This window comes from Neodiprion virginianus, chromosome 6, assembly GCF_021901495.1.
Source record: "Neodiprion virginianus isolate iyNeoVirg1 chromosome 6, iyNeoVirg1.1, whole genome shotgun sequence".
In the NCBI taxonomy this organism is placed as follows: domain Eukaryota; kingdom Metazoa; phylum Arthropoda; class Insecta; order Hymenoptera; family Diprionidae; genus Neodiprion; species Neodiprion virginianus.
In genome coordinates, this window is record NC_060882.1 from 20,187,108 (window position 1) to 20,213,587 (window position 26,480).

Here is a 26,480-nt window from a genome sequence, read left to right on the forward strand (position 1 = left end):
GAGGAGGGAGAGGGGCGGGTCGTGGGAGAGGACATCTCCTCTCCTCAGAGGAGAGGAGGGGGAGGGGCAGGGAAGGGGGAGAGGTGGGCGGGGAAGGGGCAGGGAAGGGAAGGGAAGGGAAGGGAAGGGAAGGGAAGGGAAGGGAAGGGAAGGGGCGGGAAGGGGAGGGGGAGGGAGGGAGGGCGGGAGGGTGGGTGGGAGGGAGGGAGGGAGGGCGGGAGGGAGGGGGCGGGCGGGTGGGCGCAAGAGGGGGGGGTGTACTGCTTTATTAACTCTAACGGCTCGCATCGACATCCGTCCTCTACTCTCTACCTCCCTCCCTCCCTCCCGCCCTCCCTCCCTCCCTCCCTCCCGCCCTCCCGCCCTCCCGCCCTCCCGCCCTCCCTCCCTCCCCTCCCCTTCCCTTCCCTTCCCTTCCCTTCCCTTCCCTTCTCCCTCCCCGCCCACCACTCCCCCTTCCCTGCCCCTCCCCCTCCTCTCCTCTGAGGAGAGGAGATATCCTCTCCCACGACCCACCCCTCTCCCTCCTCTCCTCTGAGGAGAGGAGAGGTCCTCTCCCACGACCCACCCCGCCTCCTCCTCGTCCACCTGGTCCTCCTCCTCGTCCAGCTCGTCCTCCTTCTCGTCCACCTCCGACCACCTCGGGTAATACCTGGAATAGTAATGAATATTTTTAGTATAGGAACACATCAAAAATATTGTGTAAGGATTAATGTAATTAATCAATTAATTAATAATGTAATAAATTGTATAAGATTATTCATAGCTACTGAATATGTGCTTGCACGAAAAATGAATTGAAATAATTTATTGTAAACGTGACAAGTTTGTAATATTTCAGATGAAATATAATTACAATTGCCATTAAATATTATAAGAATATTAATTAATTAATTAATAATATAATCAATTGTATAAGATTATTCATAGCTACTGAATATGTGCTTGCACGAAAAATGAATTGAAATAATTTATTGTAAACGTGACAAGTTTGTAATATTTCAGATGAAATATAATTACAATTGCCATCAAATATTATAAAAGTGTTTTACTCACCCAGCACAAATCCTCGTCCTCCTCGTCCTCCTCCTCGTCCACCTCCGACCACCTTCAACCACCTCAGGTTATACCTCGAATGCTAATAAATATTTTCAGCGTGAGAACAAATCAAAAATACCGTGTAAGATTGAATATAATTTTTTTATCGATATATTTTACCAAAAAGATTATAAGAAGATTGTAAAGTTATAGAAATTTTATTAGCGGACTGACAGGTACCGAATTTGGGGTTGCGCGGAAAACGAATTGAAATAATTTATTGTAAACGTGAATCAGGAACCACGGAGCGCTTATCCTGGAAGTCGAGAAATTTTATTAGCGGACTGACAGCTACCGAATTTGGGGTTGCGCGGAAAACGAATTGAAATAATTTATTGTAAACGTGAATCAGGAACCACGGAGCGCTTATCCTGGAAGTCGAGAAATTTTATTAGCGGACTGACAGGTACCGAATTTGGGGTTGCGCGGAAAACGAATTGAAATAATTTATTGTAAACGTGAATCAGGAACCACGGAGCGCTTGTCCTGGAAGTCGAGAAATTTTATTAGCGGACTGACAGCTACCGAATTTGGGGTTGCGCGGAAAACGAATTGAAATAATTTATTGTAAACGTGAATCAGGAACCACGGAGCGCTTATCCTGGAAGTCGAGAAATTTTATTAGCGGACTGACAGCTACCGAATTTGGGGTTGCGCGGAAAACGAATTGAAATAATTTATTGTAAACGTGAATCAGGAACCACGGAGCGCTTATCCTGGAAGTCGAGAAATTTTATTAGCGGACTGACAGGTACCGAATTTGGGGTTGCGCGGAAAACGAATTGAAATAATTTATTGTAAACGTGAATCAGGAACCACGGAGCGCTTATCCTGGAAGTCGAGAAATTTTATTAGCGGACTGACAGCTACCGAATTTGGGGTTGCGCGGAAAACGAATTGAAATAATTTATTGTAAACGTGAATCAGGAACCACGGAGCGCTTATCCTGGAAGTCGAGAAATTTTATTAGCGGACTGACAGCTACCGAATTTGGGGTTGCGCGGAAAACGAATTGAAATAATTTATTGTAAACGTGAATCAGGAACCACGGAGCGCTTATCCTGGAAGTCGAGAAATTTTATTAGCGGACTGACAGCTACCGAATTTGGGGTTGCGCGGAAAACGAATTGAAATAATTTATTGTAAACGTGAATCAGGAACCACGGAGCGCTTATCCTGGAAGTCGAGAAATTTTATTAGCGGACTGACAGCTACCGAATTTGGGGTTGCGCGGAAAACGAATTGAAATAATTTATTGTAAACGTGAATCAGGAACCACGGAGCGCTTATCCTGGAAGTCGAGAAATTTTATTAGCGGACTGACAGCTACCGAATTTGGGGTTGCGCGGAAAACGAATTGAAATAATTTATTGTAAACGTGAATCAGGAACCACGGAGCGCTTGTCCTGGAAGTCGAGAAATTTTATTAGCGGACTGACAGGTACCGAATTTGGGGTTGCGCGGAAAACGAATTGAAATAATTTATTGTAAACGTGAATCAGGAACCACGGAGCGCTTGTCCTGGAAGTCGAGAAATTTTATTAGCGGACTGACAGCTACCGAATTTGGGGTTGCGCGGAAAACGAATTGAAATAATTTATTGTAAACGTGAATCAGGAACCACGGAGCGCTTGTCCTGGAAGTCGAGAAATTTTATTAGCGGACTGACAGGTACCGAATTTGGGGTTGCGCGGAAAACGAATTGAAATAATTTATTGTAAACGTGAATCAGGAACCACGGAGCGCTTGTCCTGGAAGTCGAGAAATTTTATTAGCGGACTGACAGCTACCGAATTTGGGGTTGCGCGGAAAACGAATTGAAATAATTTATTGTAAACGTGAATCAGGAACCACGGAGCGCTTATCCTGGAAGTCGAGTTTCACCGCGTAGCGGACCCGAAGCGCGGGATCCGAGAGGTTGAGAACCCGGTACTCGAAATACGCAGCGAACCCGAAGCGCGGGATCCGGGAGGTTGAGAACCCAGTACTCGAAATTTGCGGAGCGCGACTCTCATCCGTCCGCTCTACTGCGCGGTTGTTACCAGACTGAGGAATTCGGCTAGCTGATTTTGAATTGGTGACGTCACTTTCTGAACGTCCGACATCCAAACTATGGTTTCGAACTTTGATACTACGTATGATGATGTATGATGTACGATGTATGATGTATGATGTATGATGATATGATATGATGTATAATGACTTTAGTTTTCACATTTCATACAAGAAATACACACCTTATATCTCCTGCCGATTCCAGACTCAAGCGGCCAGGCCCTTCCATTGTCAGCCGGTGACTAAATATATATCCTTCAGTTAACGGGTCAGCTAATAACGCAGTCGTTCTGCGACAGTTGGATGGTGAAAAATTTCGCTCCTATCTTTCAAATGTGTGTTGAAATACACTCGAAGTGTTAAGAAGCTTCGTTCTTTCTTTCCCTATCACCTTTTTAGGTCTTCAAATCACTACGCAGCGTTAAATACTGTCTCATATACGAAGCATCCATTTCATCTCGCTCAAAATTAGCGCATCCGTGATGTATTGCAGTTACTCTGAATTTTTTTCCATCCGAATACTTTTCGAAAAACATTTCTGCTCCTCCACCCAACGCAGATACTTCACTTGCGACCAGCTAAAACAGCGTTTCGATTCTATGCCTATGAAAATTCAAGATCGAGAGAGCAAATGAAAAGTTGTTGGAATAATTATGAATACTAATGTTATGGAATACATCGAGCGCGCGTCGAATAGAATCCCATTTCGAAATGAATAATTCTTCTCTTTTCATATCATAGCTGATCTAGTAATATAGGTAAATAGGATGGTTGGAGGTGTTCGAAAATGGTAGGACATTTGAAAAGTCAAAGTCGACGATGATCCAGTGCATCAATTTTTTCGTTGCAGATTTTCGTTTCCCATGAGGCATAGAGTATTCAACAACGATAATGCAGTCCTTAAAATTCATCATTCATCTCTGTCTGGAAAGCTAATTCGCAAGGCGTGGTATTCTAGATATGTGAAAACTAAGCTAGCGGCACGTGTTTGCATTGTTAGAAAAATACCCGTACTCTACATACACTGTATCTAATCTTTTGCTACATTTGGTTTAATTCCCATACTTCCACAGCACGAATAGTCGGAAATGTTTTTAATTATCCATAATAAAACAAGAGAAGTAACAAAGCTTAAATTTATTGATAAAGCTCCAATGAATACATCAATCTGCGGTCGAATTCATTTATTATTTGCACATGACCTTTGTATATCTGATAAATTATTCCTAAATACATTGAAACATATGTATTTATAATGAAATATCATGCAATGGGCTGTGTAAACTATAAACTATAATTTCTATCAAATAGCTGCTTTTATGTCAACAGGGCTTTGAGACTCAGTCAAGTTGGATCTCGATTTTTCTCATCGTATGTAGGACATTGGGTTACAAGAACAAATGCGAATTACGAAGAACTCCGTGTTAGAGATAAGGATATTTTAGTTCAAGTATACCTATACACAGAAATCCGTATGTGAATATACTAAAACCTCTGTGTATACCTCTCTGTATATATGTATATACACATACATGTACATAAATAATTGCCAAGAAATTAGAAACACTCACAACTTGTCGCAAATAGAGTAAAACGTGAGGTTAATAATATACAAATTACACAAGCGCACCATAAAACGTGGCAAGGGTAATCCTAGTGCAGTGATTGTATAAACTAAAGACATATACATTTACATGTGCATGATATAAATTAATAGTCTAGAAAAGAGTATTTAGAGAGCTTATCTAATTCCGATCTTGTCACAACAGATCAGTAACATAATCAATATACGGTTAAAGCTGTATTAGCTACATTCACAATTAGAGATAATATTTTTTATCCATTTTTATAGTTATTTAATTTCTTGTACAACAATTTTTCAAACTTCACCGCAAAATGCCCAACGAGTTCTCGTAGTGCAAATACGAGTCCAATTACCTTGCAGATGGCATTACATTGATTTTTGCCTTCTCGCGTCAAGTTATAAATACAGAGAAATCTCAATGAGAGCTCATTTCTATAAGATTTATTGTAGTGCTATATTCGTAGCTGTACCTGTTATTCTATATTATATACTGTCCTAAATTTTAAACACACAGCACAACAATGGCTGAAAGCACAATGGCAAGAAGTGAGGAGCAATCTGCATCTTAATAAATCTTTTCTTCTTTATACGTAGCACAGCGATGTCACGTCGGAGGATATGCACTAGTGGATCACTAGGTGGGGCACAGAACTGAAACATAATTATGTTGAAAATCTTCAACATCTCTTACAGAAAGTAGGTACGTTGCCAGAACTTATATACCAACAATGAATATTCATAGAGGCTATATTCATAAATACTTACAAAAGTAAGCTAATATTTTACCCGCAATTGCTTATTACTGATAACGTGATATGATAATATCCCCTTTCCGCCTCTCCACGCCCCTCCCTCCTCCCCTTCCCTTCCCTCTCACGACCCACCCCGCCCTACCTACTTCTGCTCCTACTCCTACTCCTAATCCCACTCTAACTCCTACTATTCCTACTTCTACTCCTATTCCCACTCCGAGTCCTATTCCTACCACTGCTCATACTTCTACTCCTATTTCTACATCTTCCCCTGATCCTACTCCTGATGCTGATTCTACTTCATCAAATATTGTAAAAATGTTAAACTCACCGAGAACGAATCCTCGTCGTCCACCTCGTCCAGCTCGACCACCTCCAACCACCGCCAACCACCTCGGGTTATACCTGAAATAGTAATAAATTATTTCAGTATAAGAACAAATGAAAAATATTGTGTAAGGATTAATGTAATTAATCAATTAATTAATAATATAATAAATTTTATTAGCGCATTGATAGCTACTGAATATGTGCTTGCGGAAAAATGAATCGAAATAATTTAATGTAAATGTGACAAGTTTGAAATATTTTAGATAAAACATAATTTCAATTGCCATCAAATATTATAAAAGTATTTTACCCACCGAGCACAAATCCTCAGCCACCTTCTTCTCCTAGTCTTCCTCGTCCTCCTCCTCGTCGACCTCCGACCAACTTCAACCACCGCCAACCACCTCGGGTTATACCTGGAATAGTAATAAATATTTTCAGACTAAGAACACATCAAAAATATTATGTAAGGATTATTATAATTAATTATTTCCTGAATATGTAATAAATTTCATTAGCGCGTTTAAAGCTACTGAATATGTGCTTGCGTGAAAAATGAATTGAAACAACTTATTGTAAACATGACAAGTTTGAGATATTTTAAATAAAATATAATTACAATTGCCATCAAATATTATAAAAGTGTTTTACTCACCGAGCACAAATCCTCGTCCTCCTCGTCCGTCTTGTTCTCCTCGTCTTCCTCGTCCCCCTCCTCGTTCACCTCTGACCGCCACCAACCACCTCCAACAACCACCGATAACTACCACAGATATACCTGCAATAGTAATAAATATCTTCAGTATAAGAACGTATCAAAAATATCGCGTGAGTAATAATATAATCAATTAATCAATTTATAACATCATGAATTCTATTAGCGCATTCATAGCTACTGAATTTGTCCTTGCGCGAAAAATGAATTGAAATACTTTGTTTTAACATGACAAGTTTAAAAAATTTTAGATCAAATATAATTACAATTACTAGTCAAGGACCTGGACAGCCACAACTACGGAGCGCTTTTCTTGGACGTCAAAATCCACCAGGTGAAGGACCTGGATAGCCAGAACTACGGAAAATTAGTCCTGAAGGTCATAAGTCACTAGATCAGGGACCTGGACAGCCAGAACTACGGAGCGCTCATTCTGGAAGTCGAATTTCCCCAGGTAGCGGACCTGGAGCACAGAAGCTACGGAGCGCTTGTCTTGGAAGTCAAGTTCCACCAGGTAGCGGACCCGGAGCGCAGGATCGAGGAGGTAGAGAACCCGGTACTCGAAATCTGCGGAGCGCGATTCTCATCCGTCCGCTCTACTGCGCGGCTGTTTCCAGACTGAGGAATTCTGCTAGCCAATTTCAAATCGATTACGTCAAGTGAAAAAAAAGTTTGGGTGACGTCACTTTCTGAACATCCGACATCCAAACTTTGGTTTCGAACTTTAGTACTATGTATGATGATGTATGATGTACGATGTATGATGTACGATGTATGATGTATGATGTATGATGATATGATATGATGTACAATGATTTTAGTTTTCACATTTCATACAAGAAATACGCACTTTATCTCTCCTGCCGATTCCAGACTCAAGCGGCCAGGCCCTTCGATAGTCAGTCGTTGACTGAAGATATATCCATCAGTTAACGGGTCAGCTAATAACGCTGTCGTTCTGCGACAGTTGGACGATGAAAAATTACATTAAATTACATCCATATGAGGATCCCGGCTTGACGTTCAAAGCGCACTTCGCCTCCATGGAGGCTAGGCTAGGAGGTGTCACGAGAACGCTGGCGAAGCTGATGCCAAACGTGAGGGGGCCATCCGAATCCAGGCGTAGGCTATATGCTGAAATGCTATTCCCGGCGATAATGTACGGCGCTCCGGTGTGGGGGGATGTGGCGAGGTCCTCAAAGTAAATTCAGCAGGTGATTACGAGGTGCCAGAGAGGCATATGCGCTAGAGTGCACTATATCTATTGGCTGATGCGTACGAGCGCACATTTCGTAGAGTGCGCGAACTGCGGTCGACCAGGACCTGGTTCCCGAGCATGGTCAAGGCGATTAGGGAGGAGGAACTGCCCATAGCCCGCGAGCAATGGAGGGTGCACCTCGGAAGTGCGGGGCTTCCCAACCGAAAGGCTAAGATTATCCATTCTATCGAACTGGACGGGATGGTTCGACAGGGCACACGGGAGCATGACCTTCCGTGTGACCCAAGTCCTGCCAGGCCACGGGTACTTTGCGGTTTTCCTCGGTGGCGGGACGGGACACCGGCCGGCATCAGCCCCGTCCTTTGGGTCGGCGCCGTGGGTCAGAGGTGGAGTGGAGGGGAGGGGTGCAGGGCAACATGGAATCTGGTGCAAGGATAGGAACGTGAGACGCTAGGTGATAGGTTGACGATAGGGTCGTCCCGGCCATGCCCCTCTTCTTCTTCTTCTTCTTCTTCTGCCTCTCTCTCCTCGGCCCCCGGCCCGAGGGACGGCGGATGGGACGGTCGAGCCGGATCCATCTTCCCCCGGACTCGCACGGGCAGGGTGCTCAATAACGCGAACACGGGGCACCGAGTGGCGGTCTCCATACGCTTGGCAGCTCCGCTAAGCGGAGCTCTCGTCGTAGTGGTAACCGAAGACGTCCCACCAGCGGGCAGGGTCGTCCTTCGTGAAAGGACGCTGAGCATAGGATGTAGCGGTGAGGGCCGGGAGGCGCAACTCCCGAATAGGAGTTAGAGTAAGATCCGCGCATAGGCACGAAGGAGCTGGGGGGATCCCTGAGGTTATGCCTCGCGCGGTTCCGGGGAATCCCCCCTAATCATACCAAAGTGATCGCTGGTTATTTAGTGGGTGCGAGTCCCACACTACCCTGAAGCTTCTTGCGCGAAGCTCCAGGGTGTGCATAAGGCATTTTTACCAGTGATATCAAAAAAAAACGGGGGGTTAGCCTTACTTTTTTCTTCATTTTTGGGGCCGAAAATTTTTGGTCTCAGATTCGATCTGCATCACCGTTTCCTGACTAATTGGATTCCCAGGAACTCAGAAAACGCAGTGAAAAGTACCTAGAACCAACAGCAGAGGATCGATGAATAAATTTCTTCGTTTTTCGGCTGTAACTTTTTATAGGTTGCTCGCAGCGTGTTGGGACTGCGCCCAATCGATTTCTCTCGCAAAATTACGTTGGAATAGTGCATGAAAGAATTTATTCCAGCACTTGTCAAAATCGCGAAAATTTTCGCCAAAAATGCAAAGCGATTAGCCTTACTTTTTTGTCTATTTTAGGTCTCAGATTCGAAAAGAGCGTAGGACTAACAGCAGACGAATGACAAAGCAAAAACCAACAGCAGAAAAATCGCAAAAATAATGTTTCGTTTTTGCTGTAACTTTTGAGTCGTTGCTCGCCGCTTATTCGGACTGCGTGCAATTGATCCCTGTCGCAAAACGACATCGTCATAGAGCATCAAAAAGTAATCACAGCAATATTAAAAATCCCCAAAATCTTCACGAAAAATTCAATGGGGTTATACATTTACCCGCACCCAAATCTAACGTTCTTCGATATGGAACCGCTATTAATGATACGAGACACTGAAACTCTTCTTAACTGATACCACTGAACAAGGGATTTCCGTTCACAACGGACTGTCCAAAATTGTGAGGACGCACAATTTACACGTCAATATATTCTGAATAGCGTACACCTCTCAATAACTGACAATAATTTCAGCCTGAAAGATGTCCGGTGTTGGGAAGTTTCACTGCAACTGAATAGTTCAAAAAGAATTACATTTTTCTCATTATCCTGCCAACCAACAGGAATATCCGAAGTATTGCACACACTCGAATATTCCAGTCAATACTGATTTCAGCACCCCTTTTTCACGTCGCATATTATAATGACGTCAATCATACAACAAACGTACGAGATCGAGTATAGTAAGTTTCATGACCTTTTTCACGCATAACTAAGTAATATACCATTTTCTAAGTGTACAGGTTATTTTGTGAAACATAAAATTTGTTTTTACAATCTGAGTCGAAATAGAGGAGTAAAATAAGTAAATGACTTTCACAATAATCCACTATCGCATAAACAAGTTCATCGTATAATCAACTCTAAATAAAATTAACGAAAGCTACGGTGTAATTTCTGTTATTACGTACAAAATTTTGTGACCGCCGAAGTATACATCCTTGAAATATTATGAGTTTCAACAGGCTTCGTCGTCAAAATACATAGAAGGCTTACACGAGGTGATAGAAAAATATGAAAACACACACACACCACACATAAATTAAACATCCAATTATAGTGGAACATTTTAGAATCCAGTGAGCTCAGCAAAGGTCGAGTCCATGTCGTCGCAGATGTACTTGTATTTATCCTTTTCCTTGTGCAAATTGTCTGTGTAGAGAAAAACGATTTTTTACTCATATTTGCAGGACATGTTCCACAATCAAAAAACTATTCTATTAAAGATGCTTATTCTGTCAATTAGGATCATCACGAAACTGACCTTCACGTATATCCATTTCCATCAAGAAAGCTCTGACAGTTTTTTCTGCTGCTATAGCTCGTTTCTCAGCTTCCTTTAATTTCACCTTCAAAGTCTTTAGCTGACTCTTAAATTCTTCCACCCGTTGATTCGCCTGTCACCCAAAACATATTCATCAACATTTTTGCATCATTCTACATCTTTCATAAACTCTCGGTATAATCTCATTGACACTGAGATAGCTAAGAAATTACCTTTTCTTCGGAAACCTCCAACGACTTCAAAATATTCCCCACGATGAAAAGTTCGTCTTCCCGCTCCGCTATCTTTCTATGGAGATTAGAAAAATATTCAGATTCTAAAAAAGTGAAAAATCAAATTCAAAATATCGGGTCGGTACTGACGCTTCGCTTGATTTAACCCTGTGCTCCGCAGCTTCCAATTCATCTTCGACCAGGGCTAACTTTTTTGAAATATCATCTGATTTGGCATCGGCATCCTCTGCAATCAATCTAGCTTCTTTAAGTTGAGTTGTCAAATGATCCATACGTTCTTCGTCTAGCTTGTTTCTGTTTTCCAGTACCTTGCAGATTCTACGGAAAAATTGCGGAATTTTTGTATATTTGACCGAGGAAATAACCATATCTAGTCCAATAACCATGTTGAAATTTTTCTTAAAATGATCTTTAATCCAGGAACCATACTAACCTTTTGGCATCATCCGCTGTTTCAGACGCCTGCGTCAATTTTACCTGAGCTATCAGTCTTCGTTCTTCCGTCTTTTCCAGGTCCATCATACATTGCTGCATTTTTCGATTAAGGATTGCTAATTCCGATTGAGTCTGAAATTAAATAGACACTCGCCTGGATGAATTTAATAGGGGTATCTTCGAATTCTAACGGTGAACTGTGAACATGTGCCTCGACTTTTGGACACATTAATTGTTTAGCCCAACAATGAAGTAATCAATTAAACTAACCAAGATAAATGCCTTCTCCGTTTCCTCAAGGTCTGCGTTAGACTTTGCCAGCTGCGCCGTGCTGATCTCGTAATCGTGCTCCATCTGAAGAAGTTTTTTAGCCAGATCCCGTACTTCATCGCGAAGTTTTTCCTCTCTACGATTCGCTTCTTTTACTTTTTGTTCACACGTGTCAGCTTTGTCCATTGCTAAGTCTTTCTCTACCTTCAAAGTTTGCAACCTCTTCTTGATTGCATTCATCACGAATTGTGAGTTATTTTCGGCTATCGAATACAGTAGAGGATGGTGTTCGTCTTCGAAAATAAAACAATACATTTATTACAGGCACGGTTGAATACATATTAATTATCGAGTTTTGTACAGCTGTAATTACTATAAATAAAAAAGTTTGCAGAACTTTAAAATTTTTTAACTTATGGTAGTTATAAACTAACCGAACCCAAGTAAATTGCTTTTGTTGCCTTTCGTTTCCGTGATTTTCGATACCACACATAAGGGAGAAATATAATATTATTTAATCAAATTCTGAAGAAACCTTTTATTCAAATGATCAAGACGACAACGAACGGGTTACTGCACTCGCTGACCAAAACGAACGATGCTTTATAGAGTACCACAAATGCAAAAGGAAAAAGAGGATCGGTGCTTTACTTAGACAACAAAGAGATTCTTAGACTTCTTCAAGCGCTTTGTCACGCACATTTTGCCTGCGTAGAAAATGTTTCTTATTTAGACAGACTCTCAAGACGGCACAATATGATTGAATATGTTTCGAATTTTCTGATATGTTATAGCTAGGTACTTATACTACCGCAATTCTACCAAATTAATCCATTGTAGTTTTCGTATCTAGACCGTAAAACACGGTTTTACACCCCGAGTGGTCGGCGTGATCAGACAAGGGTGTAAATCCGTAAATCGTTACGCTCTTGATACGAAAAATCATTTACATCTCAGAAAATTCACCATTGTTGAGAAATTGATAAATTGTATTCCGTTGTTCAAATGTATAATAATCAACTATTGCAAGATTCCATTTCTTCAGTGATCAACACCAATCCATAATAATGAATTTTCAATTTCCGATTTAGCATCGTGATGTAACAAGATTTTCCGTTTCATACGGCCAGCTGCAATTCTACAGTCCATTTGCTCATCAATACAGTTGCGTGTCTTGACTGTACTCATAACCACATCCGTCATATGCGTTTGTACGTGGTTAGAGTATTGTAACTAAAGAAAATCGTGGAAAAACTTCTACAATGGTTCCTGAACAGGCAGTGAATTCATAACATACTTATCTAAGCTAATTAACAAAAATAATATACTAATGGTACTATAACTTTACCCACCAGTAATGAATATGCGTCTGATGCAGTTGAACTCACAAGTGCGGTGGCAACGAATTTGCGCAGAGCCCATAAAGTAACTACAGATTCGATGTACTTTATCATAATTAATTTATAATAATACAAATGGGGATATCACGCATTGTACTCAGTAACAATAAGTAAAATACCGGACGATATGCGAGAAAATTATTAAAAATATTTTCCTTCCGTAGAGTAGCAAATAAATTTGCAAAAGAGTCAAATTATATATTTACTTTTATTTAGATTCGATGATTTTTAAGTGTGTATATATATTATACATCTATTTATTTAATATAATCAATAATAATACACAAAAAAAAATAATTTGAAGATGTTGAAGGTTCTGTTTCGTGTAGCCGAGGGATCGTATTGCTGAAAAATAAACGAAATTGTGGAGTATCGCTATTCGGTTGAGTAACACCTTTTCTTAATGAAAATAGCTTGACATTAACGTTGACATTAAGTAATCAAACGCACAGCAGTAAGCATAGTAGTTGCATTCTTCATGAATGAATTAACTACTAAATAAAGCATAGCTGTTGGTTATTTTTAAAACTGAAACCCCGATGTAGGTGATATTCTGCAGCGAAGCCAATAATAGCGAAAACGTCAAGCGATAAAAAAAATACAAGATGTATTTAAGCAGGCGTAGGCATTGCGTTGCGTGTTGCCTCATAGAAAATAACAATAAACGTGATATATGGAGAGAAAAAATTAATATCCTGTCATCTCGGCGAAAGTTGAGTCTAAGTCGTCACAGATGGCTTTGAACTTTTCCTTCTCTCCTCTCAGTTCGTCTGGAATGCAGAAATTCGATTACTGAATATCGCTGTGTACCGATCGTTTAAAAATTCATCATCCAAATTTTCGCATACACGCGATTCCCAATATCGGAATACGGAAATTCTTTTGCGAAGATTTAACAAAACATTCCGGAAAATACCTTCTTTCATTTCAACATCCTTCAACAACATTTTTACGGTACGTTCTGCACCGATCGCCCGCTTCTCAGTTCCCTTAAACTTTGCCTTCAGTTGTTTCAACTGTATTTTCAATTCCTCCACTCTTTGATTGGCCTGAAATATTTTTCATTCGTCAACTTGCAGATTCACGAATCACAGGGTCGCAAAACTCGTACGATTGTCTGATCAGTGAACGCAAAATACATATATCAGTATGACGTACCTTCTCTTCAGAGACCTCGAGCGACTTTACTATGTTTTGTACAATGAACAGCTCATCTTCTCTCTCTACAATTTTTCTACGGCAGAAACGTTGAAATTAAATCTGACAATTCATGCTGATTGAATAAACTATAAATATTAATTTCTCTATCAAAGTGTCGGAATGCTTCAAAATCAATACTAACGCTTCGCTAGTCTTGACTCTCTCCTCGGCGGCTTCCAATTCTTCCTCAACAAACTGCAGTTTCTTTGAAATCTCGTCGGATTTTTGGTCCGCATCTTCAGCCAGTAGTCGCGCATCTTTTAACTCTGCCGTCAACTTCTCCATGCGCTCTTCGTCCAGCCGACTCCTGTCCTCCAATACTTTGCACATTCTGTAAGAAAATGGAAAGGCCAATAAGTGAAGCTGAATCCCCGCACATCTTGAACTTTATTACTTTGTATCTACAAACCGGAAACCAAGAATTACCTACCGTTTGGCATCATCCGCTAATTCGGTTGCCCGCGTCAATTTTATCTGGGCTGTCAAACGTGTTTCCTCTCTTTTGTGAAGATCCTGTTCAATCTGCTGGACCCTCCTCGTCAATCCGGACAGGTCCTGCTCCGCCTTTTAATACAGCAAAATTTCATTTAAAAAAATTACAATCCTAATTCTGTAAACGTGAAAAGAAGTACTCAACTTGGTACCACGCAGTTGGATTTATACAGAATTTATGTAGATGTACTTACCTTCGAAAAGGATTTTTCGCACTGCTCCAGGGCCTTGGTAGATTGCTCAAGGTTGGCTTTGCTGATAGTGTAATCACGCTCTAGCTGTGCAAGACGCTTGCCCAGGTCTCGGACCTCGTCGTTTGTTTTTTCGGCACGTAGATTTTCTGCCTTTGCCTTGTTCTCGTTAGTTTCCACCTTTTCACTAGCGGCCTCCATCTCCAGCTTCAGAGCTGCAATCTTCTTCTTGATCGCGTCCATTGTGGTGCCTGCTTTCTAATCTCTTAGCGTTTACGGAAATTGATACCAGCGTTGTTCCTCTGACGCTGGAAATGTTACTTGACTTATTTCCAGAGTCGGTATTTTTCAACTTTGCCGGTATAAAATAGTCTCGAGCCTAGGATATGTTGAAACACGTCTAAAGGTGCGGTAATCACTTGCCCAGGATAATATTGCCGTTTGTTGGAAACGATACTATTGAAATATTATATAATACACTTTGGGGGAAAAATGAATAGCCAATGAACAGAAATCGGAGTTTCAACACATTCGTTATTATTTCCATTAACCCGATTTTACGGAAGACCCTAAGTTGAGATCGAAGCTATCTTTGGAATCTATAAAGAAGCCGGAAAAGGTTTTTTGAAAAGATGCGATTTTGCGACAAACTTACTTTTTGCGAGGAGCTGGACCTCAATGGAGAATTCAACACACCCGGATGCCTTCCGATGCTAAGCTAAAATAAAACTAAACGATACGAAGATGCAGCAACGGCATAAGGCTCCTCGGGCGATCCAAACCAATCCGATCCAATTCTATAATTGCTATGCGTCTTGGCTGTGATCCCGATTTCCTCTGGGCTCGTTGCCGGTCAACCCTCGTCGCTGCACTAAAGAACCGAAATGCGATCTCCACCTCCCCATTCTATTTTAGGCCAAAGGAATCTTAGTACTCTTTAAACACGATGTCGAATCTCATTGTAAACAGCGACAAATGATTTGGAATCGAAATAAGAACTGAGATAAAATATTATCGAGAGTATACATATATATCCTACCTTATATAGCAATATGTACGGAAAGTTAACGTTCAAGATCGCTCGCATCGCATTTATCCCACCAGTACCACATGTTCGATCTACGTGCATCTCAATATTAACGCTAAAGAAATACTAATTTTGGGAATATGTCAATTACACAAATAATACCAGCTTTTGCATTCAACGGTCTATTATGTGATACGTAGTATATAGTTCCGTATTTACATTTAAGCAGATATAATTTACTGTTAGGTACAATGTTTCTTACGGGATGGCGTATTACGTATCTCATAATATTATCGTTGAATTATATTCTATGTAAGTAAAATTATTTATTCACAAAGCTGTCAATATTCGAGATGTTATTTACTGAGTTATCTGTGAATTACGTTTGTTGTATTCCAAGTTGTTGTGATAACGATTTTCTGTTATTCCTGAGTTGAACTTACTATCACTACTTACGTTTTTTCTTTAAGATCTTTTCGTTACCTTTCAAGTGAAAGTTTAGGCTTATAAAGTGGTATAAAAGATTTTAATAAATCACGTGTTTGTGACACCTCATATCACTAATCACCGCAGAATTCACTTTATAATAAATTGTAAGTTTATTCTAGTAATTGATCATAATGTTTTACTTTAAATCCATACCATCATGTATTGACAAACACAAAAGCTACAAACAAAGAATGATCAGCATCCAAATTCTCCGAGACAAGTATCAAGAGAAAGAAGAAAAACTGCACAACCTGCCAAATAATTCAATCTTAATGCCTCAAAAAGTAAATTCACAACTTGAATATTTTGACCATCTCAACGGTTATGGTCAATTTGATACTACTTAATTATACGTTACCCATATAAGTTTCTAATAAATTAAATATAACAAGTATTAATTATAGACATGGTGCTTATTGTGAGTGGACTGAGCTCATGGCACATAGTGAAGGCATCAACAACAATAGTTCAAATGTAAAGTACACTTTGCAATAAGTAATCGTACCACAGTAAGCGCTCCGTATATTACTTATATTTAATACGTACAACGAAACATACACGTAATTACAATCATAGCGCCGGAAATGGTAACGTATCCACATAGAAAACAAGCCTTCGTATTTTTTTGGCACATTGCCAGACAAGGAGGGCTATATGTCAAATTGACATACTACCGCCTTATGTGACAGAATTCGATTGATTTTCAAGCAAAAATTCAAGATATCTTGGACGTTGTGCCATAAGAACAAAATACCATCTCAAGTCAGTAAGTAAGGTAGCAGTTTATAGACCATTTTCCGTAATATTTTACCCAATAACTGGGAAAATGAACAATGTGTAAGCTACATTTTAATTGAAAAATTGCAACTCGTTGATCGGAAGTGTTTTAAGTACCAGTCAGTCTGTAATATTGCTTTTGATTTAATTGTTATCATTATCGAATAATTTGTGTCATGAACAAGATATACTACTTGAATTTCTACTGTCTTAACATCATAGTGAATTCACTCGAACAGATTCATGTTATTGAGATCAAATATTATAAGAAACTCAAGAGAATATTGAATAAATAAGAAACAGTCACAGGTATTACTCTTTTTACATATCAGAGTTGTAAAAGCTACCAATGCTAAACTGAGATACAACTGGTGTTCATTAAGTACGTAAATAAATTGCTCGGCAATTCATGGGTAAAATCGTAATTCACTGTCCACGCAAAAAATTTGAACATCTTATTATTAAGTAGCAATACTCACTACAAAATACCTAATGGTTAAATTAACTAGAACATGTATTTTAGCACGAAAGTAATACGATTCAATCGTATTCAGAAATACACATAACGCTCTATAAATTTAATGGAGTAGACTGAAAATACTTCAACTTTGAATTTCTATAACGGAACTAACAATGATGAACAGTTTCAGTAAAGTAAATTTTACAGATGAAACTCATGTTGCAATAGACATATAATTTGGTCAATATTTGTTTTGCAATTAACACACTTGACACCGTAGATATTTCTTTTTTAAAATAAGTAGATAATTCAAATCAACATAATCAATATGTGAATCAGACTTCAGGACCATTCGTATTTCATACTCCTAAATTTATCACCATATGACACAATATTCATCAATAACCTATCTAAGTTGAAAGTATAATTCAAAGCATGGGCGGAAATATTGAATTTTTGGCAAATTTCATCGAATAGAGATTCAGTAAGAAATATTCTTAAGCCTTAAAATGTGCTCATTTGGTATTTATAATCATTGTATCGTCATCTGGATAAGTTAGAGCCAGTTTCAGAATCAATCAAAGTTGACATATAATGTGTTGGTGTGTGCGACAACAGCAGTTGAGCAGCGTCCTCGCGTCCTAACGCTTGAAGCTGTTGGACTAAAGAGCCTACAGTGGAATCAGTTCCAGCGCAGTTCAGCAGTCTGAGGAAAAGTCATTGATAACCCTATGTGTAAATCACTCATCACTTATGGCTAAGCTACAACTTTGGCCACATGTTGTGTTCCGCAGAATTCAAATTATTCTTGCATATTGAATAATTAACAGCATCAAACCACACGATTTTATATACACATTTGTAATATGGTAAATGTGAAATTAAAGTAACACGGTTCAGTTTGATAGGTTGCTAACTTATTGTGAGTGGAAATATAAGTATAATACTAACCGTAGGGTTGGACTATCTGTTGTACTATCAAACTGTGCTACTCGATCACCAAGACCAAGCCTAACTGCAAGGAGACACCAATCTCTGCCATGAGATTCTGGAGGATCCAGCATCTGGGCTAATCGTCTTTGGACACTGGCCTTTATCTGCTTTACTGGTAATCGTGTACCAGATATTGTTTCATGGTTTAATGATAAACCAAACCCAACGATTTCCCAAATACTTTCTTGCTGCCCATTGAATGGATTCTTCATTATCGCTTCATCTAAGCTCAAATCAATCAGTGCTGAAAGAAACGTTGCTGGTTCCCAGCTATGTATCACCTAGAAAAAGAACATTTCTATTAATAGGTGTACAGAAGGTAACAAAAGGCGATGTGCATCACTGAAGATTGTGGTCAAAAGGGATTGTTTAAGATGTGTTGCACAGAGCAAATAAACGTAGTCCGAGCTCAACAAACCTCATCATAGTCTCGAAGCTGACTGGGGCTTAACCAATGCTTTTCTAGCAGCATACCCGGAGCTACAATTTCCACAGTGGTATCCAGAGCATCAAGAATGACGTTGAATAATCCTGCACATTGACGGCTAGTTCCTCGAGGTCCGCGAACTCTTACCTCTATGTAACCTTGATCTTCTTCTTCTAAAGTAACTATACTCTCACAGGCTCCCACGCATAACTTTGATCCCCGCCACCACTGATATAAATCCGAATCGCGAGGGTCCCAAGACTGTGTGATTTTTCGCAACTGGGCCTTAGAAATTAATAATAGGTATAAATGAAAAAACTCCAGGCACACTGACAACATACGAGAATGACGACACAGTTTTTCATCTTTTCCAGATATCTCACCTGCAAATGAGGAAATATAGGTGACAAGTGGTATAATGACGCTTCTCCTAGGCAAAACCGCAATCCTGCATGGGGCAAGGTTGTAGGAGAAGACTTCCAAGGTTCCCAAAGGCCAGGCAATCGTTCTATCAAATTCAAACAGGGAAGTTCAAACTCCACTTCATCTTCGTCAACTTCACACTGTGAATGAAGTATTATTACGAATTACATATGCTTTCCAATATTGAATGTATTCACTTACAGATCATTAATTTTACTTTTCAAGCCATAATGCATAGCAGGATTATTTAAAAAATCCGAATTTCTTAATATTAGCAATGAACTTACCGGTATACAGAGATTCATAGCTTGGAGAGCTTGCAGTGCTTGAGCAGCTGGACAAGGACACCTAGCTTGAAAGTCATCCATTGTATAAACTCCGGTAGTACGTCCTCCCAAACGACCTCTGTGTTCTGGACTCAATTGCCAACCAATAACGTCTCGCCAAAGCCACTCGGGATTGAGTACTACCAAATCATCAGGTAGAAGTACGCATTCTCCTAAGGCCTGAATCATTGACAGCTTATTCCACCAGTGAAATATAAAGTTTCTCACTATATTTTAGAATAAAAAACGTATCCGACTGCTTGAACTTTGAAGAGTATGCCATAGTACGTTACCTGTAGCTGTTGTCCAAGTTGTCTACAATGATCTAAAGATGTCAAAGGATTAACTTTTCTCACGTCTGCCAATAGCTCCTCAAGAGTTAACATAACTGGTGTTTCTTCCATGGTCTGCAAATGTGACCTCCATACTTCTACCAGCCCTGTCCATACCAAAGCTCCCTATAAAATTATAAGAGAAATTGGAAATTGTTGTTTTTTTAATTTGTTTACATATACCCCCATAAATCTATATTAAGCAAAACGCACACAAGTTGTAAGCTTCTTGGTATTCAAAGATTGCACACTACGGAAAACATGCTCCATGTAAAAAATACAGTGTCATGCATCTAAAATTTCACAAACTAATACAAGTATATTTGTCATCTCAAAATAAAAAAAATCATCAACCTGCAATTCAAGATTTGCCAAGGGCGCGTACGTGGGTGCGGCACTCGAGTCGTGACTTTGACGAAAAGTTTCCGTAGCTCCCCCTCCTCCCTACACCATGCATTGCATGCATTAAAGCTGCAGTTAATCAACTTTCACAGTGAGAAAAATAATAGGGAAATATTTCTTTGCTTGGACTCACATCGAGAAAGAGCACTTTCAAAGATTATGCAAGTATTGAATAATTTTACTTAATATGTAAAATAGCGAAGGAAACTGATAATGTAAGATGGTTCTTGCACTCAGGTGATAACAATTACTTGAATCAAAGTTTCAAAATGTAATTAATGTATGTACAAATGCAATGATAATTCTATAAGACGGATTTTGTCAAAGCTTACACAAATAGATATATATCATACGTCTTGTAGTCCAATTTACATAAATATAGGTACGCAAAAATGAGTCTTGCTGCAAATTACTGATGTGATCAAATATATATTATGATGTCTGAATTTAAAATATCAATTCAAGTGTGCTTGAAAGAGATCATTTTAACACACTTGTAAACGATACTTCTCAAGCTATATGGCAAAAGAGCATACCTCCTATAATCTGCATTTAACCATAGAATTCCGACTCTTTTGCTATGTAGCCATCAGAGTAACTTTACTCATAACATCATATGAAAAGCCAATTATGCAACAAACTTACAGGAACGCGATGTTACAAAAGGATCTTGTTTTGTTCCAATTCCTTCCTTGACCAATGATATATGAGCAAAAACTCATGCCATGAAATCATGCATAGAATAGTGTATCTCAAGTTTAAAAAATAACAATTTAAGGTAATAAAAATCCATAATAAATGATGGTTATGTATACCCAGAAAATGTAAATACTGAAAGGATAAGGATACTCATAGTTATTTGTACTCAATAATTGCTGGTATTTGTCACAAACTTACACAATAATTCCATACTTATTACATTAGTTTCCCAAACAAACCTTGTCCTTTCCTATTATTTGTGACAAAATATAAGACTGAAAAACTGAATAAAAAGTGAAGCAGCGACTATTTCACCTCATTAAATTGTGCTCTGATGGAATTTAAATAGGTTCTAAGAAGCTTAAGTCCAGGGCTGGATGGATTCGTTGCATCTAGTGCAACCAGCTGAGGTTCATCTCCCAAAATTGACATGTATTCACTTAACAGGGGCAGGAGTGGAGCTAGAAGGCTTACTCCATTAGAAGTAGGAACTGGAGTTTCAGGAGCATAAGTTCCAACTAATATTACTTTCACATCACTACATCTGCCCCCAAATCCTGTGACACACAAAAGGCAGTTTTACATATCCCTGATTATATAGCTACCACATAAAGTACATTGTGAAAAATTAATAATGTAATGAAAATAGTGTTGATAAAATTGTACTGTAAAATATGATGCTAGTAAGAAGTAACGGAATTGTACATATTCAATTACAGTGAGTGGTGCATACCGATATTGGTTGGTTGAATACGATCTAAAATGTATCGCAGCCAGAACCTTGCTTGCTGTACCTGAACAGTTAATGGTTCTCTGAGACTGATTGTAACAAGGTGAACAGCAGGCTGTTGATATGTCAAAACATGATGGTATGCTATTAAATATTCCTCACGGCCGCATAACTCCCAAAACACACAATCACCTCCTAAACAAATGAGTTTTCAATGAAGCCCCAAATATGAAGTCGACTTCCACTCTTCACGCATTTGTGAGAATCACAACTAGCTCTAGACACATTTTATTACCTGCATTTCCACGACTCCATTCCACCCCCAAAGTACCTTCATATTCACTGTCACTATATTCGAAACTCAAGGAGCCGTGTTTGCTGGTTACATCCAATTCAATACTTGGTTCTCTCTAAAAGTAATATGAATATCAAAGATTGCATGTCACGTCTGATTTCTTCCCATAATTTCTAATTAAGAGGTGATTAACTACACATAGGAATGCCTACTTTTGCAGTACAGTTCTGACTTCGGGATCTTCGGAAAAATCCAAAACTGAAGAGACCTGACTTGAGAGAACGTACTAGAGATGATTTTCCCGACGCACAATGCCCCAAAAGTCGGATATGAAGACGTTCTATGGGTCTTTGGGTTGGCTGTAGTTGTCGTATATAATTATCCCTCTGCACTGGCTAGGGTAATACAACATTTCAATGTTATTTTAAACTTTTGCTTACCTAAGAACCTAATTTCTACATCAGGCCCAAAAATAACTTGTGAATCAAAAACAAGCTATTGCTTAATTGATTCTTGAATTTAAGCCGCATGCAACTAACGCATAATTAATACTACAATAATTTTGTGGCTCAATCACCATTCTGAAAGTTGCTTACATTTCTCAATTTGTCCAACAAATTGGCTATCTCAAGATGACCATGTTTAATTGCTGTCACATCAGCTCGAATTCCGCGATTAGTTTTATCTACGTCACAACCGGCATGACACAATAACCGCACCAAATTAATATGACCATGCCGAGCGGCCACATGCAGCGGAGTCAAACCCTTTTTATTGGCAGCATCTAATTCTGCGCCGTTATCTATCAGTAATGATACCATCGATTCGTTGCCAGTTTCGCAAGCTGTGTGCAACAACGTGTCTTCCTTCTGAACGATAAATATTCATTTTTTAAAACATTTATAATACTGTTTGGTTTAATGAGATAATAAAAATAATTATCAATTTTGCTGGAAATACTGAAGCTGATAAACTCCATTCTTGACAAAACAGATATACTTTTTACACATTTGTTGCAATATATGTGCATACAGTGAGAGAAAATTACCAAATCCGTTACATCGAGTGGTGCTCCTTGCTGCAGTAACTGTAATACAGCTTCTATGCATCCACGTTTAACAGCACTCATCATAGCTCCCCTGAGACCCTGAGGTCCGTCAGAGCCCTGTTACGAATAAAATACTCGTATTATTTATATATATCACAAAATGTGCCAAGTTACACCCTAACAGTATCTATAATGGTGCAAGGCATAATCAGTCAAGTAATGACAGTAGAAAAGGATTTCACAGTTCAGGCAATTGATGTTTAGAAATTTAATGCCAATATATTATTAACTCCAGGGATTCATCAAATGAAATACTGTAATCTAAGACTTTTAAAGACTGTTCAGTCTCTTTAATAATAATAATATATTATTTTTCAATAAACTGCGATGCACGTCATTCGAATTATGGAAAAATGATTTAGGATGACAATTGAAAGACACAAGACAGTACTTATTAACGAAAATTGTTAAGTTCTTGAATTCTGGGACACACCGTCATTATCCATGGGTGCTTGAGACATGATTCCGCGCTGCCTCTTTCCCTGAAAACATAATATGTATTTTCTTCGGTTCATACAAAATGTACAACACAAGCCAAAGTTAATTAATTTTAACATGCTTCTGCCATGTGGCATAATAAAAATGAACGGTTCGTAAGATTGAAATAAAATTGAGTATCAGTATGGTCAAGAAAAAGGTGAACCATCGAATGGAAAAATCCAACATGCACTAGGATGTTTGAAGTGATTGCGTCAATAAATAACTGGAGGATTCGGTGAACTTACTTTGCATCTTTGACTAATAAAGACTGAATGAAATCCTTGGCTAGTGTAGAAACACTGCTAAAGTATTCATTGTCAAATTGATATTGGCAGGAAGCAACGTTAGCATATGTTTCTTGCTTATCTTCACCCAAAAATGGTGAAGCTCCACTCAAAAGAATATAAGTCAAGACCCCAACAGCCCATAGATCTGTTCCAAGACTAAGAGGTTCGTAATTGACAATTTCTGGGGCCACGAATTCTGGCGTTCCAAAGAGAGCTCGATGTTCCGAACCAGGTGTCAAACGATGAGAAAGTCCCAAATCTACATTCAGGCAATGTCAATTAATCTATTGTAAACTCACAGATAAAAATAATCAAACTCAATACTAGTCCCAGTTTTATATAAGAAAAATTAGGTTCTAATTTTAAGTAAATGGAATGAAAAAAATATATGTTTTCAACATATCAATCTAAATTGTAATGATTAAAAGTTTCTGTAACTAACCACTAGCAAAACCTAAAGTATTGCATTGCATACAGTATTTGGGTTAATTAAAAGATTACCCTTGGTGATAGGAGGAGTAGGCATTAATGAAATTAAACTAACCGATTAGCTTAATGCTTGGCATGGGTGGGGGTGTAGACAAAAGTATATTTTCAGGCTTAATATCCAAATGCGCTACTTGATGGGAATGTAAGTGACTTAAAGCCAGTAAAACTTGTCGCACCTGAAATAAAATAATCTTAATATCGATATATAAATTTCACAATTAATTCATAATTATCAATTTCACAGTATACATCATTACATTACATATGAGAAAACTGCAAGAGGTATAGTATCATGACAAACCACGTGCGTAGCTTCAACTTCGCTGGATGGTGTCCAATGAAACAATTCACCTCCGGTAATCAATTCTAATAGGAGAACAACAGTTGTACCTGTGTCAATAACTTTGTGCAAAGACACGATATTTGGATGTCTCAATCTTGCCAAAAGACCTGCTTCTCTTGCTGAAATCATAATTGATAAGAAAAAATATAGATCTAACTAAAATATTTGTGGTTTCAGAGATAAGCTGATCAACTTTCAATATTGTATCAATATCTGTTGCATACTTAATGAACTGAAGGTCTTTTTACCTATATTTTGGTCTATTCTCGACTACAAATTGATATTTTATTTATTATTAGACAAAACTAAAAGCGTTAAAAAAAACTCTATGCTAAATAACGGAAAATATTAGAAATATACTTTAGGAAATATATGCATTAGGTACCAATATCAGCTGTGGCTACTCCCCTGGCAACCCTCCGCTTCCTCATAATCTTGGCAGCAAATACTGCATTAGTCTTTAGTTCTATGCATTTTCTGACCACAGCAAATTGACCTCTGTAACAAAAGAGTAATATATATTGATCATCAACGTATCAATAACCAATACCAAAAGTTTTAGTGTAAGTATCCAATAACCAATAATTTGTAAATTAATTTCTAATTGAAAAAAAATTTATTCTCTTCATCATAACGACAAAGAAACGCAGTGTCTATAGTTCCAAGGTAAAAATCAATTTTACCAGTGACAATTTAAAACTAGACCAATAATTAACAGAAACAAATGTATTTGTAATGAAAGCGAAGCCTATAAAAATTTAAAACTACTTCTGCTTAAAATGTAAGAATCTTACTTTCCAATCTCCTCATGGAGTTCATAATTTTTTTCGATAGGTTCATGATGAACCTCCATTAATGTGTCCCATTCTGGTCCTGAAAGAAAAAAAAAGGTTTTAGCTGTTCATAATATAGAATGGAATAACTGAGTAGAAAAAAAAACATAGTAAGGATACTTATTTTACCGTTACCACTTTGTTGGTGTGTAACAAGTTTAATAAATACAAACTGAACTGTATCTACGACTCGAACTTGTAAAATAATATTATTTACATCGAATAACTGATTCGATACAATATGATTAATTTAAGTAAAAAAAATAAATATTGCTTTACAATGTAACTATAAATATAGAGAATTACTTGTATCGGAGAGTAGACAATTAGGTATTTAAGATACAGATTTAGTGCTAGGAGACGTCAAAATTCGAAAACATCTGGTAATTCAAAAAGACACCTACATTGCGAATGAAATTTCACATAATTAACCAAAACATACCACTAGCGGAGGCTCCAAACTGACGCGAGGTGCCTGGCATCATCCCCGGTCCATGTTTCGATATTTAGCCAACAACTTTGCCGACCGTTTGACAGAAAATTGTAAAAACTGTGGCATTCGTCGACATGCCGGCCGCCCTATACACAACGTACACAATCGATAATTGACGCCACCTTGTTGCTAGCAGTGGCTAGCAGACGATAAAGTTCGTTGTAGCGTTGACTACTTAGCTGTGAAGTAACGAGCCAAATATTAATTATGCTTACGCTATGCATTTTTACATTTCGAATTCTGCTATTTGCTAACCGCAGTCAAATATCATATTACAATATCGAACATTCCTACAGGTGAAATCAAATTTATTACAATTTAAAATATCTCTATATTCGCTGCACATCCGAAACTACGACTCATTACGTGTATGTATAGCATGTTACTTATGACCAAACTATACATAATTATACATGTGTACCTCTAGTCAGCTGCGGGGTCAATTCCATCGATGCGGTATTCAATTGGTAAATTTTAGGAGAAATCAAGATATTG

The 26,480-nt window shown here is 38.5% G+C and overlaps 3 protein-coding genes across 4 annotated transcripts; all 3 read right to left on the reverse strand.

The window, feature by feature from the left end:
* Positions 1–10,085: 10,085 nt before the first annotated feature.
* LOC124307681 (tropomyosin-2-like) lies at positions 10,086–11,858 on the reverse strand. The gene is made up of 7 exons (XM_046769613.1): positions 11,825–11,858; positions 11,290–11,582; positions 11,018–11,151; positions 10,714–10,902; positions 10,564–10,639; positions 10,331–10,463; positions 10,086–10,218 (listed from the first exon to the last, which is right to left on the reverse strand). The coding sequence occupies exons 2-7, from the start codon at positions 11,527–11,529 to the stop codon at positions 10,136–10,138; spliced, it is 855 nt and encodes a 284-aa protein (XP_046625569.1). The 5' UTR covers positions 11,530–11,582; positions 11,825–11,858; the 3' UTR covers positions 10,086–10,135.
* A 1,077-nt stretch (positions 11,859–12,935) lies between these two features.
* LOC124307680 (tropomyosin-2-like) lies at positions 12,936–15,429 on the reverse strand. Its single transcript, XM_046769611.1, has 7 exons — positions 15,228–15,429; positions 14,576–14,880; positions 14,320–14,453; positions 14,032–14,220; positions 13,848–13,923; positions 13,606–13,738; positions 12,936–13,459 (listed from the first exon to the last, which is right to left on the reverse strand). Exons 2-7 carry the CDS (start codon positions 14,813–14,815, stop codon positions 13,377–13,379), a joined length of 855 nt encoding a protein of 284 aa, XP_046625567.1. The 5' UTR covers positions 14,816–14,880; positions 15,228–15,429; the 3' UTR covers positions 12,936–13,376.
* A 2,332-nt stretch (positions 15,430–17,761) lies between these two features.
* Positions 17,762–26,383, reverse strand: LOC124307673 (death-associated protein kinase 1-like). Of its 2 annotated transcripts, XM_046769602.1 has the most exons (20): positions 25,935–26,383; positions 25,454–25,532; positions 25,045–25,157; positions 24,618–24,778; positions 24,372–24,492; positions 23,786–24,086; positions 23,494–23,542; positions 23,001–23,117; positions 22,549–22,821; positions 22,165–22,347; positions 21,953–22,067; positions 21,661–21,852; positions 21,243–21,484; positions 20,181–20,270; positions 19,788–19,952; positions 19,456–19,674; positions 19,129–19,308; positions 18,737–19,030; positions 18,277–18,599; positions 17,762–18,031 (listed from the first exon to the last, which is right to left on the reverse strand). In XM_046769602.1, exons 1-20 carry the CDS (start codon positions 25,975–25,977, stop codon positions 17,869–17,871), a joined length of 3,423 nt encoding a protein of 1,140 aa, XP_046625558.1. In that variant the 5' UTR covers positions 25,978–26,383; the 3' UTR covers positions 17,762–17,868. The 2 variants fall into 2 exon arrangements, with proteins under 2 accessions (XP_046625558.1, XP_046625559.1); XM_046769603.1 differs by lacking the exon at positions 20,181–20,270 and having other exon boundaries at positions 25,935–26,382.
* Positions 26,384–26,480: the final 97 nt, after the last annotated feature.